This window comes from Phaseolus vulgaris, chromosome 4 (genome assembly GCF_000499845.2).
Source record: "Phaseolus vulgaris cultivar G19833 chromosome 4, P. vulgaris v2.0, whole genome shotgun sequence".
Lineage (NCBI taxonomy): Eukaryota > Viridiplantae > Streptophyta > Magnoliopsida > Fabales > Fabaceae > Phaseolus > Phaseolus vulgaris.
The window spans coordinates 12,995,568-13,009,602 of record NC_023756.2 but is presented as its reverse complement, the minus strand read 5'-3'; the positions used below and the strand labels follow the sequence as shown (position 1 = coordinate 13,009,602).

Sequence of the window (14,035 nt, the reverse complement as noted above, 5' to 3'; positions counted from 1 at the left end):
CCCTACTCCCTCTATCTCACACGTCCACTCTCATTCTCCACCACCACTCACGCACACAAAAAACTTCACCTTTCTCTCTCCCACTTTTTCACTTACACCTCTTTTCTCTCCTGCCACATTCACGGACTGCACCATACACACAAAGCACACTCTCACTTTTACCATACTCATTCCCACACGCTACACTTTATGGGTTTTTCTCACACTAGTCATTTTTTCTTAAAAGAAAATTATTTATTTAACATCCATATTTCGGCTCAATTCCCTATTTAGCATTATTTACATCTTTATTTTTCTATCTAGCATCCTTTTGCTTTTAATTTTTTATTTAGCACCCTTTTGTTTTTATTTTCCTGCATTCTTTTATTTTTTATTTTCCTATCTAACACCATTTTAAAAATAAATAAATAAATAATAAATTATTATTTTTTATAATTTTAATTTTGAATACATTAAAAATAAATATTTTTAATGTTTAAAATAATTAAAAATATAATTAATGAATAAATAAATGAGTTTTTACAAAATAAAAATAAAAAAGTAATAAATTAAAAATGTTTAGTTTAAAATTATTTTTTTTTAAATGAAGAAAATAAAAAATTAAACTCTACAACAACATAAAAGTTGAATCTATAAACATAAATTAGTATTTATTTTTATTATTATTGATTATGTAATCATGTTAATTTCAAGTAAAAAATACAGGACATATTAATATTTATAAAAAAAAAACAAAGTCAATTAGTATTAATTAATAGTGGACACATAAATAATATTGAAGTGTTTACCTAAATGCAAAATTCTAAAAAAAACTAATACAAACGTTACACTTAATGCTTAAAAATGAGAAGAAAAAAATGCAAAAATAAATAAGTCTAGAAAATAAAAACAACAACAATAAAATAAAAACAAAAACCATAAATAAATAAAGATTGACAGAAAAAATAATAATAACTAAAAACATAAAAGGTATAAAATAAAGGAAAAACAAAATAAGATAAAGATAAAAGATATAAAAAAAATCAAATAAATCAAAACAAGATAAATATAAGAGATATAAGGTGATACTAAATAATTATATGTTGATCATAAAAAGGAAAATAAATGAGAGATGATCATTCATTTAATATGTTCTTCAATGGTACATTAAATAGTTTGTGCGGAATGAAACATAATTAATGACGAAAAGTAGACGGTCTAGTAATATTGGGACACGTTCTTTGTTGTGTATTCTGGTGTTTGACAATATTATTATTTTTTCTGCCATTCTTTATTTATTTCTATTATGTTTTTATTATTAATTATATTTCTAACTATTTTAAATACTAAAAATATATTTTTTTAATGCATTCAAAATTAAAATTATAAAAAAAATTACTGAATTGTGCAATTCTCATCATTAATTATGTTTCATTTTGCACAAATTATTTAATGTACCACTGAAGAAAATATCAAATGAGTGATCATCTTTTATTTATTTTCCTTTTTATGATCAACATATACTTATTTAATATCGCATTATATCTCTTATCTTTATCTTGTTTGAATTTTTTTTATATCTTTTATCTTTATCTTATTTTGTTTTGCCTTTATTTTATATCTTTTATGTTTTTAGTTGTTATTTTTTTTTCTGTCATTCTTTATTTATATTTATTTTTTGTTTTTATTTTATTGTTGCTGTTTTTATTTTCTATACTTATTTAGTTTTGCATTTTTTTGGTCTCATTTTTAAGCATTAAGTGTAGCATTTGCATTAGCTTTTTTTTAGAATTTTGCATTTAGGGTAGACACTTCAATATTATTTATGTGTTCACTATTAATTAATACTAATTGACTTTGATTTTTTTATAATTATGTCCTATATTTTTTACTTGAAATTAACATGATTATATCATCAATAATAATAAAAATAAATGTTAATTTATGTTTATAGATTCAACTTTTATGTTGTTGTATAGTTTAATTTTTTATTTTCTTCATTTAAAAAAAAATAGTTTTAAACTAAACATTTTTAATTTATTACTTTTTTATTTTTATTTTGTAAAATCTCATTTATTTATTCATTAATTATATTTCTAATTATTTTAAACATTAAAAATATTTATTTTTTAATGCATTCAAAATTAAAATTATAAAAAAAATACAAATTATTATTTATTTATTTATTTTTAAAATGGTGTTGGATAGGGAAATAAAAAATAAAAGAGTGCTAGATAGGGAAATAAAAACAAAAGGGTGCTAGATAGGGAAATAAAGATGTAAATGGTGCTAGATAGGGAATTGAGCCTCCATATTTCATCCTACACTTCAATAAATATTAATAATTTAATTATTTATAAAAATTTATAATTTATTAGTTTTGAAATATTTTGCATTTGACTTGTATATTCATTAAGATTGTGTTTTTTTTTTAAAAAAAATTATTATAAATATTAATATTTATTATAGATGTAGGGTGGAGCAAGAAATGCCAAAATATAATAACCCTTTTCTTACTCTTTTCTCCTCCCAATGCTCTCTATGCAACTTCACACTATCGTGGAGCTACTAATTCACATGGATATGAATAAGGATACACGACACAAACACAATTATTTTGGCGGGCCGGGCCTTTGAGGCAGATGTTAAATTAATTGGTGCAACAAGTTATAAAATTAAGAAATTGAAATCAATTTTTTTTTAAAAAAAATAATTAGTTGTTATAGTGACTAAATTAGAGACTATTTTAGAGATTAAAAAAAATTTAATGTTTAAATTAGTTTTTATTATTGTTAAATATTTTTTAAATTAGTTTTTATTATTGTTAACTAGTTTCTAAATTGGTGTCTAATTAGCAACCAAAATTTTTGCTACCAAATTTAGAATCTAAATAATAAGTAGCAAAAACCTTGGTTGTTAATTAGACACTAATTTAAAAACTATTTAAAAATAATAAAAACTAATTTAAAAATCATATAACAGTAATACAAACTAATTTAGAAATCAAAATTTTTTTAGTCTCTAAAATGGTCTCTAATTTAGTTACTATAGCAACTAATTATTTGTTGTCTCTAAAAATTGATTTCTATTTCATGATTTTCATGTCGTGTTACTAAAGGAGTGCAATTTCATTTAGGGTAATCCACACAACAATCCCATCATTCATCAACACACATGCACACAATGCAAACTACAACACCGAACAAGGAGACGCCCGCACCCAAGCCCACACAACGCACTTAAATTCAAAATCGGTCACCCAAGTTCAAAAAACTGGTTACCTATTCACAAGACTAAAGGGGCGCAATTTCATTTAGGGTAATCCACCCAACAATCTCATCATTCATCAACACAAACACACACAATGCAAACTACAACATCAAACAAGGCCACGCCCACACCACACACTCAAATTCAAAACTGGTTACCTATTCACAAGACTAAAGGGGTGCAATTTCATTTAGGGTAATCCACCAAAAAATCCCATCATTCATCAACACAAACGCACACAATGCAAACTACAACACTGCACAAGGCCACGCCCCCACCCAAGCCCACACAACACACTCAAATTCAAAACCGGTCACCCAAGTTCACAAAACTAGTTACCTATTAACAAAACTAAAGGGGTGCAATTTCATTTAGGGTAATCCACCAAACAATCCCATCATTCATCAACACAAACGCACACAATGCAAACTACAACACCGCACAAGGCCACGACCCCACCCAAGCCCACACCACGCACGCAAATTCAAAATCGGTCACCCAAGTTTAAAAATTGGTTACCTATTCACAAGACTGGTGCAATTTCATTTAGGGTAATCCACCCAATAATCCCATCATTCATCAACACACACGCACTCAATGCAAACTACATTGCTGCACAAGGCCACGCCCCCACCCAAGCCCACACCACGCACTCAAATTCAAAATCGGTCACCCAAGTTCAAAAAACTAGTTACCTATTCACAAGACTAAAGGGGTGCAATTTCATTTAGGGTAATCCACTCATCAATCCCATCATTCATCAACACAAACGCACACAATGCAAACTACAACACCACACAAGGCCACGCCCCCACCCAAGTCCACACCACGCACTCAAATTCAAAACTGGTCACCCAAGTTCAAAACACGAGTTACCTATTCACAAGACTAAAGGGGTGCAATTTCATTTAGGGTAATCCACCCAACAATCAAATCATTCATCAACACAAACATACACAATGCAAACTACAACATCGAACAAGGCCACGCCCCCACCCGCGCCCACATAACGCACTCAAACTCAAAACCGGTCACCCAAGTTCAAACAACTGTTACCTATTCACAAGACTAAAGGGGTGCAATTTCATTTAGGGTAATCCACCAAAAAAATCCCATCATTCATCAACACAAACGCTCACAATGCAAACTACAACACCGCACAAGGCCACGCCCCCACCCAAGCCCACACAACGCACTCAAATTCAAAATCGGTCACCTAAGTTCAAAAAATTGGTTACCTATTCACAAGACTAAAAAAATACTTTATTACTTCGTGAACAACCAAATCCATTTACGTTGACCTAATGTCGAACGCCGTTCAAAAGAAATCAAACCTTCTACGGTTGTTTCTCCCAAAAAACAACTGTATGGTAATTTCTCCCTCCCTCCACCAAGACAATGACGCAACGAATGTTTGTTATGTGCTTTACATGTATAGTGACCATTGAGTTTGACTCCATGAGTTTTACATGTAAAGCAAGCGGTGAGTTTGACCCACCGCTTTCACCCTTTATCAACATACATATAAATAAATAAATATTGTAAAACCATGGAAAAAAATGATGATAATACACATTTTACTGACCTTTAGATTCTTCCTTTGTTTTATCTTCTCTGTGCGAATCCGATTGTAGATTCTTTTTCTATCACACCCCCTTTGGCGCTATGGTTGTTCTTTGTCCCTACCACCTCCGACGATAATGCTCTCAGTAAACCCTTTGCCTCCAAATTCTCCCGCTTCCACAACAAAGTAAAAATCAAAACCCACACTCAAACCCTAAAGTAAATGAATTAACACACCCGATGCTATATTCCATCGCCATCGATTTTCAAAAACATGCATTTCATAGCATCGGTTATGAGTTTCAACCGATGTTATTTTCCAACGCCTTCGATGTTGAGAAAGATGGATTTCTTAGCATCAGTTATGAGTTTGTACCGATGTTATATTCCAACGCCTTCGAATTTGAAAAAGATGCATTTCAAACCATCGGTTATGAATTCCAACCATGTTATATTCCATCGCCATCGAGTTTCAGAAACATGCATTTCATAGCATCGGTTATTAGTTTCAAACGATGTTACATTCCAACGCCATAGAGTTTCAAAAACATGCATTTCATAGCATCGGTTATTAGTTTCAACCAATGTTACTTTCCAACGCCATTGAGTTTCAAAAACATGCATTTCATAGCATCGGTTATTAGTTTCAAGCGATGTTACTTTCCAACGCCATCGAGTTTAAAAACATGGATTTCTTAGCATTGGTTATTAGTTTCAACCGATGTTACTTTCCAACGCCATCAAGTTTCAAAAACATGGATTTCTTAGCATTGGTTATTAGTTTCAACCGATGTTACTTTCCAACGCCAACGAGTTTGAAAAACATGCATTTCATAGCATCAGTTATTAGTTTCAACCGATGTTACTTTCCAACGCTATCGAGTTTCAAAAACATGGATTTCTTAGCATTGGTTATTAGTTTCAACCGATGTTACTTTCCAATGCCATCAAATTTGAAAAAGATGCATTTCAAACCATCGGTTATGAGTTCCAACCGATGTTATATTCCATCGCCATCGAGTTTCAAAAACATGGATTTCATAGCATCAGTTATTAGTTCCAATCGATGTTACTTTCCAACGCCATCGAGTTTCAAAAACATGGATTTCTTAGCATCGGTGATGAGTTTGTACCGATGTTAGATTCCAACGCCATCGAATTTGAAAAAGATGCATTTCAAACCATCAGTTGAGTTCCAACCGATGTTATATTCCATCGCCATTGAGTTTCAAAAACATGCATTCCAACGCCTTCTAAATAGTTTAAGTGCTTCACAAACGAAAGGAACAACCAGTGTGCGACCATCGCAGAACAAAGACGGTTAATAGTTCATTCACTACATCGGGTGGTAGTGACCACGCTGTCGTTTAAATGGTACATGCGAATCACTATTATTGCCACATCACTACCAGAACAATTACCATAAACCTCAGTGCCACATCCTCAACTACTTTCACGCAAGCGGTGTCAACTTTGTGTTAGTGACAGAGAGTGTTAATAAAACATTTTCGTTATGATTATTGAGTTTCTTTTGCTTTCAACATCCCCTTTCACTATATGCACCCTTTTTTCAGAAAAGAAAAACAAATTCTTTTAGGGAAGCCTGAGTCCATCTTGTTAGTCCAACAATTTTAGTGTTCGACACTCTCTGTAAATATTTTCACCACAACGCTTCAACCATTTGCACTATACTTTTAATATATGCACCATTTTTACAAAATAAACCTGAGTCCATTATGCTGGCCTAGTAGTTCTTCTATTCATCACATGTGTTGTTGTGATCTGAACCATCACATGTGTTTTTGGTAGGATATTAATTATTTCCCCACCATCCACTTTCTCAGTAAATTTGTCTTCGTTTTCAATATTTAGAATCAAATGCTTGAGATGTATCTTCATTTCACCATTCGAGGATTCGATATATTTTGTTTCCTTATGTTTCACACACGAAACCTCATTGATTCAAACTCTTTTAGACTCACTTTCATTATCTTCGAGAATATCTCCTTGAGAAAAATCTTGTGTGTGATTTCTTTGTTTAATGCTTCTTTGATACTCAATTGGTATGATTGAGATGACTCCAATTCCCATAGTGAATGGTTCCTCATAGCAATCACTCAATTATGTCTTTAGTAATCTCTAGCTTTATTCGTTGAGGGTTGACATCATCTGCTATATCAACCATCATAATAATTCAACAAATAAAACCTACTCTTGGAATGGATCAATATCCACCTTCATTGATTCTCTTCAATTTTTCAACTAACCTTTTTTCTCGATAACTTCCTAAATCACATCCTGAAACATTTACAATTATTTATAAAATTACCAAAAAACATTGTGATATTTATAATACTTTTTACCCTTCTTTTGATAATCTAAAGGGAGTTTAAATCACTACTTAATTATATTTTTTTATCTTTAAGAAGAATATCGAAAATTTTGTCACTTTTGGTAACATCAAACTATATGTTTGATTTGCTGAATCATCGTTAGTTTCTCAAGGGGATAATAGTTTACAAGCATAAGGATGTCCATCTTTTTAATCACCCATATTGATCCTTGTTCATTATATAATATATTTCCTTCTCGATTTTCATACTCAACCTATTTTTAGAATCTATAAAAGTAACTTTTTCTTTTCTTTAATGTTTCTCAAACCTCTTAAATCTTTCTTTTTCAAAAGCAATTTGTTCAATTGTTCTAACCTTGTTTGCTAATTGAAAAATATCTCTTATAGGTTGGTTTACTAACTTCTTTCTTCTTAAGAACTCTAATCCAACATAACAATCCTAACTAATTCATGTTCAGGTATCAATTATACCTATATAGTCGGACTCCATGATTCAAGTGTATCAATTCAAAATTATATTTGCAATGACTAGTCAAAATAAATGAACTTCAATGTAAATAAATTCAATTCAAATTTGATATTTTCATTTATATTCTCAAGGAAAAACCTCCAGCTACATATAATTGAAATTTGCACTTTCTTAAAATAGAGACAAAGATAAAGTGAAATCAAGAACAATTTAATCAATATCAAATAGTATATAGTAATGAGGTTAGGGACACCTCACTTTACATGAATATAGATAGAATAATATATATATATATATATATATATATAAAATGACAATTGTCTCCTTCTCTTGAATATTTTTTAAAATTAATGTGTGATCCTATGATATTTTCTTTCTTCCGATTTTTTTTATTTCTCTTTCAAGAGTGTGTGTATCCATCTTATGGCAATTTATTATTTATAATATAACTTGTAATAATTACATTTCTCTCAATTTGAATTTTAGTTCGGTATTTTGATTTCAATTAAATTAAGATTTCAATAGTTAGTTTGTAAGAAATAAATATTTTAGGTAATTGGTAAAAACATAATTCAGTAAATTACACCTAAAAAGTTTTTATTGGAGTAGAAGAAAAGAATATTATTGAGATTATCCCTTGCATTAAATCCATCATGTCAAATAAGTAATTAAAAATCTCTTATTCTTATTATGGTAAGTAACATATTTCGATTCGTCTTATGATATTTATATATTGTCAAATGATTAGTTAAGACCCTTGATAGTCTTATATGAAAAAACTTACTTGGTTCAGGAAATTATTTTTTACATGCTTTTCATGTAAGTTTCCTTTTCTTTGACATAGATCATTTGTCTTGTCATCAATTTGTCATGCAAGAGTTATTTCCTTATGTTAAGTTTACTTTCCCTCTAAAGTCTCTTCAAAATGTGGTAGACGAAACTTTCCAAAATTTGTTAGACCAAGAGTGTCAAACGAGGTCTTAAGGTTTGTGAACTTTGATAGCATTTCATGAAAAAAAAAAAAAAAGAGAGAGAGAAACATTTCATGTTCATCTATTCTTCGACTTCATCATGCAAAGGTTCAATATCTAATCATATCATTTGAAAGACGTTAGAGATAAAACCTTAATTGTTGAAATAAATACAATACTTTAGATGAATCCTTCATGTATATGACATAATATTGATTTAATTAATCATAAAATGTATAAAATTATTAAAATCATTTAATAATAATTTTAATCATAGTATTTGAAAAAGTAATAATATGTAACATTTTTAGAATGTTACACTAAAAATGTAAAAACAAAGTAGGACTGATTTATATATTTTAATTCAATTTGAAATTGTTCAATTATGTTGTTTATCCTATAATGGTTTATATATAGCTCACCTACTACTAACATCATTATTCAACATATATAATTGTACCACTCATTATAAAAAAAAATTAAATATATATATATATTCAATAATTGTACCATATATTAATTGTATCACATATATAATTGTACCATTCAATATATTCACTTGCGATAGTGGGCATTAACCACATGTAAATATGCACAAATTGAATACTCAAAAAAAAATTAACTTTAGTTGTCATTGAAGTCATCTTGATATCTTACAACAAATATCTGATAATGAATATCAATTAAATAAAACATTATAGTGGACCCAAAATCTATAAATATCATTTAAGGGAGTAACCATCTCAACTCACTCTCATATTCTCACTTAAATATTATTGTATCTCTCTAAGTTCCCGCTAGCTTGAGTGTCAGATAATCTTTTGCAAGTGAACTACCACTCGGTCTTCATCATCAAAGCTAGACAACCCTTTAAATACAGAAATTCAATCCGCTCGTACAACTCGAATATCCATCTTCGAAGATTCCAACTCCTTTTCAATAAGAACAATAAGTATTATCTAATCGAACGTGTAGTTTGTTTTAGATTAAAAATAGATTATCTACTATGACTAGCATTTTAAATGCTTTCATTTTATGATTTCAACTTTTACTTATTCTTAAACAAATATTTATAAAATGATAAAATGATGTAAATATTGGAATTAAAACAAATGGTTATTATATTTATATTAACATAAACAATTTAATCTTCAACCAAACAGATAAATACAAATTTATTTTATTTTGTTTAACTATATATAAAACCAAAAAACTTACACTTTACAAAATAAACAAAAACTTTTTGATAAACATTTCCCGTAAAATAATTAATAAAAAACAATACGTGATAGATATGAAATAATTGAAGAAAAGAAAAGATTAAGAAAAAAAATATGAAGTAAAAAAGAGAGAAAGAACAAAAGGTGAAAGGGATATATTTTAACAAAAGTCATTTTCTTAGTAGAATTTTCACATAAGTTATATGTTTTACAAATTTATTCTTACATTTACAACGTGCCTACATTACAAATTTATTGTTACATTTACAAAGTGCCTACAATATCTTATTTATAATATTAAAATAACAGTTAATACTTCAAAAATACAAAACTCATTGTTCATCTACTACCAACATGTGTCATATTTTCCTTTTAATCAATAAGTTCGTTATAACTGCTTCTTGAACCCTATATCCAATAAGCACTTCGTCAATCTTTCTTTAAATTCTTCTTGGGCGAAGGCTTTCTTGAAAAGGTCAATCTTTCTCGAATTCGGTTCGAGATTAACTTCTTAAATTCACTTGTCAGAAGTTTCAGTTTGACTCTTTTTTTCTCAAGATGAATGTGGTCTTGCATATCTTCTTGATTTTGTGCATTTCATCCTAACAATAGGCAAACAAAGTTAACGACAAAGAAGAAAAACTGTACAATACACTTCTTCCAAAAACTGTACCATACACACTGTTTCATTACCACTCATTATTGCAATATTTGACAGGAACTACATATCTATGAGCTTTGAGAAGTCAGCATCAGCAATGTACAAGGGAAAGGAAACTTTGGCTTTCCATTATCTACAAGGAATCAAAAATCACGACAAGAGTACAATGTTTACAAACTAAATGAATTCCTCAAAACAGAATAACTCTCTGTGTTTCAAGAGAATTTATATATATGCAGATGTGTTAAAATGCAGATGCACTTCCCTTTGCCTTCCCTAGCATGACATCTTTTGCTTCATTTATTTTGGAAGCAAGGTAGTGACTTCCACCCGCATCAGGATGGTTTGCAACCATTACTCTTCTATGTGCTTCTTTCACCTTGTCTGCAGTTGCATTTTCCCTGATGAATCATGGAACAGTATAAGTTAAAAAAACATCATGTCAAAGACAAGATCAACATTCTTGTCTTGGAGGAACAAAAGTATAAGGCCTAGTAATGAATTCCTAGGACGAGAGTGGCGGCAGGCTTAGTTTTGGCCACAGAGAAGGATATCAACATCAAGAGTAATTGAATGTTACATAAATTAACTTATATAAGTAGAGAAAGAATAACTTGAATCATCTTGCTGAATTTTCTTGCAGGGATAGAACACCTTTTATGAGTGGTCAAAGAAGGGATAATCCTATACAGTTGGAGGATGCATATGTTTTCAGGATTTACATCTGAACTCTCTGGTCACTGTTCTATGGTTTCTATAAAATTAATTTTGTTTCCTTATATCAATCATATAGACTGCTGCTCATGAGACACTTAAATAGGCTAATCCTCATGAAGGAATTCCCATAATTCCTTGGTTTACACTAAATGCATAAGGGATTCATCACCTAGGAATTCATCAAACTCCAGCTTATGGATGATTAAAACCTAAAGCTATCGTTATTTGTTCAATCACCAGAACCAACGACAGTGTATGTAAGATTACTCTAACTTAGTGTAAGAGTATTTGATCAATCAGCAAACGTTAAGGGATAAAGTAGTAATTATGTTTAAAGACATCACTTATCAAATAACATAACTACATCTCACAATACATGAACATTAACACCATATACTTAATCATTTAACTTCGAGAGTCACTCTCCACCAGAAATAACAAATGCAATTTGATGCCTGATGAGCAATCAAATATCAAGCTTACCTGATGCCTAATATTAGAGCTGCTTCTCTCCTTGTCATTGTAGGTTGGAAACCACCATTGTAGAATCTGCGCACTCTGGGTTTTGGGGGTCGTGCCTTAAATGCTTGCCATGCTTGGATGCCATACCTGCCTGCAAGTGCTGCTGCAGCTACAGCAAGACCAGCAAGAAATGGTGCAGCCTAATGTACAAAGCAGTTTGTTAAAAGACAAGTTTGATGCTAAAGAAAACTAAATGAGAAAATGAAATAGTAATTGATATTCTTTATACTAATTATGATTTTTAGTCCAACACGAATAACTAAAAACTATCCAAGTTTATTCAGAGTCCAGCACAACTAAAACCATTAGATAAATGAAACCTTTTCCACATTTGACAAGGCTATAAGAGGTTGGAAAATAGGAATAGCCTGCTTGTGAAAGTCATAATAGATAAATGAGGCAAAATCATAATTATGTATCTTTCTTTCAAAATGAACTTGGCATAAACAACCTCACGTGCCTACTTGCTCAATCTTTTATGCTACGAATTAATCATATAATCTGCCATCACATATATGATTAATTCTTATTGTAGCATAGAAGAGTGAGCAAACTATGCACGTGGGGTTGTCTATGCCAAGTTCATTTTGGAAGAATGATACATAATTGTGACTTTGACAAGCTTCTCCATAAATATTTCTGAAATAAGTTAAAATTCACTTATGCATAAGCTAACTTGGAGAAGCTCTTTTCCAAATTTGTATTTTTAACCTGTGTATAAACTAATTTTAACTTACAGATTTTTTTCTCTCCTACAAGTTCTTATGGGAAAGTCGTCCAAACAAACCCTAAACCTAATACAGTTGTTTCAAATACATAGACATAAGCAACAGAGTAACCGTGTAAAGAATTTTTACACTATCATCTAATTACAAATAGATATGTATGGTAAATTTGTTGACTTTGTAATAACTATTTTAAAGTTACACCTACAACTGATAGAGTAACCTGACCAGAACTCTTCACACCGGCAATGCCTAGAAATTAAACTTTCCCCTCTGTATAACAACATTTCATAAGAGAGCAAAAGAGCGTGGGAAAAATACTTTATAAAACACAAATTTGTTATTAAGGCAACAATGTAATTAGGATCATTTTAATTACAGTCCTTTCTACCCATTTTCTTCTTACATGCATTTTCCCAAACAAATACAAAATTACGACCTAAAACAGATAATCATGAGGCTAATATGAATAAAAAAAGGGAAAATAGAAGTAGCAAAGTTACTAATTTGTTTCAAAATTACATGGGTCAAATCAGTAAGGAGTGTGGCAAGAAAGAAAAAATTGAAGAAGACAATGTTGAACAAGAAAGAGGATCTGCTCACCATTTCTGGAGAAGTTGAAGGATTGAAGAGAAATTTTTGCGCTTTTCATTCACAGGTTCTGAATGCCTCTAACTCTCTCTGCTATGGGAAGAAGACGGTGGCTGAAGACACGACTACAGAATTGGCTTTAGGATTTGGGTAGATTCGAGTAGATTCGATTTTATACTATATTTAGTCACAGAGTTAACATAATTCTAATAAAAAATTAATATTAATATTTTAATACAAAATAGATTTTCCAATAGAAGGTTTCGTCATCTTTTTTATAAATGGTAAAATTGGTCATAATTAAGGATTAATGATGAGAATCAATCAAAAGCCAAAAGTTCATCCCATGAAGGGCAAGGTCAAGTATTAAATAAATATTGCGTAGAAAGGTGCTTAGAGGGAAACATTAGAAACCTCTATTGTTAAAACATCTTTTAGTCTTTAGTTAGGAGTCTTAGGGGGGGTGTTAGTAGATAGGTGTAGGAGTAAATAAGGAGGTGCCAAAGTGAGAGAAGGGATTACATCTTCCTCATGTCTTGGTTTAGGCGCCACTTGCTTTTGAATTTAGGGGGGAATTTTGAAATTGTGTAGCTTGCATTTCAGCACCTTAGGACTATAAATATAGGTGCTCCCTTTGTATTTTTCAGATTGGAATTTATCTAAAGAAACTATACTCAAAATTGGAGTGAGCATTGGAAAGCTTTTGAGCCTTCTTCTCTAGTCTTATCTTGAAGGATCCATGGTGTCCTCAAGTGGCGGCAGCACACTCATCTAGGAGCAACCACACTTTTAGTGGCGTGATCATTCATCATTCATCCATCTTCATGAGCAATTCTCTTCTCCTTCCTTTCTTCTTTATTAATTCCTTGTCTTAGCTTGTTTCCTTGTTGTTTTTGGTTCGGTTTTTAAGTTTTCCAGCAGCTGTTCTTATTTCTCTTTGTGTTTGGTTCGGTACTTTTCTTTTTCCAACAAGTATTTTCAGTTCTATGCCTTT

General features: G+C 30.6%; 1 protein-coding gene across 2 annotated transcripts; it reads right to left on the bottom strand.

Annotated features, from left to right (window-relative positions):
* Positions 1-9,983: 9,983 nt before the first annotated feature.
* LOC137837308 (mitochondrial import inner membrane translocase subunit TIM14-1) lies at positions 9,984-13,238 on the bottom strand. 2 transcript variants are annotated; one of them, XR_011085411.1, is made up of 4 exons: positions 13,054-13,238; positions 11,687-11,865; positions 10,519-10,887; positions 9,984-10,427 (listed from the first exon to the last, which is right to left on the bottom strand). XR_011085411.1 is itself a non-coding variant. In XM_068646276.1 (3 exons), the coding sequence occupies exons 1-3, from the start codon at positions 13,054-13,056 to the stop codon at positions 10,731-10,733; spliced, it is 339 nt and encodes a 112-aa protein (XP_068502377.1). In that variant the 5' UTR covers positions 13,057-13,222; the 3' UTR covers positions 10,448-10,730. The 2 variants fall into 2 exon arrangements, 1 of the variants encoding a protein (XP_068502377.1); XM_068646276.1 differs by lacking the exon at positions 9,984-10,427 and having other exon boundaries at positions 10,448-10,887; positions 13,054-13,222.
* Between the last annotated feature and the right edge of the window lie 797 nt (positions 13,239-14,035).

Coding starts and splice junctions, on each gene's coding strand:
- LOC137837308 (XM_068646276.1), bottom strand. Junction 10,888..11,686: donor GCTCTAATATTAGGCATCAG/GTAAGCTTGATA, acceptor ATGATTCATCAG/GGAAAATGCAACTGCAGACA.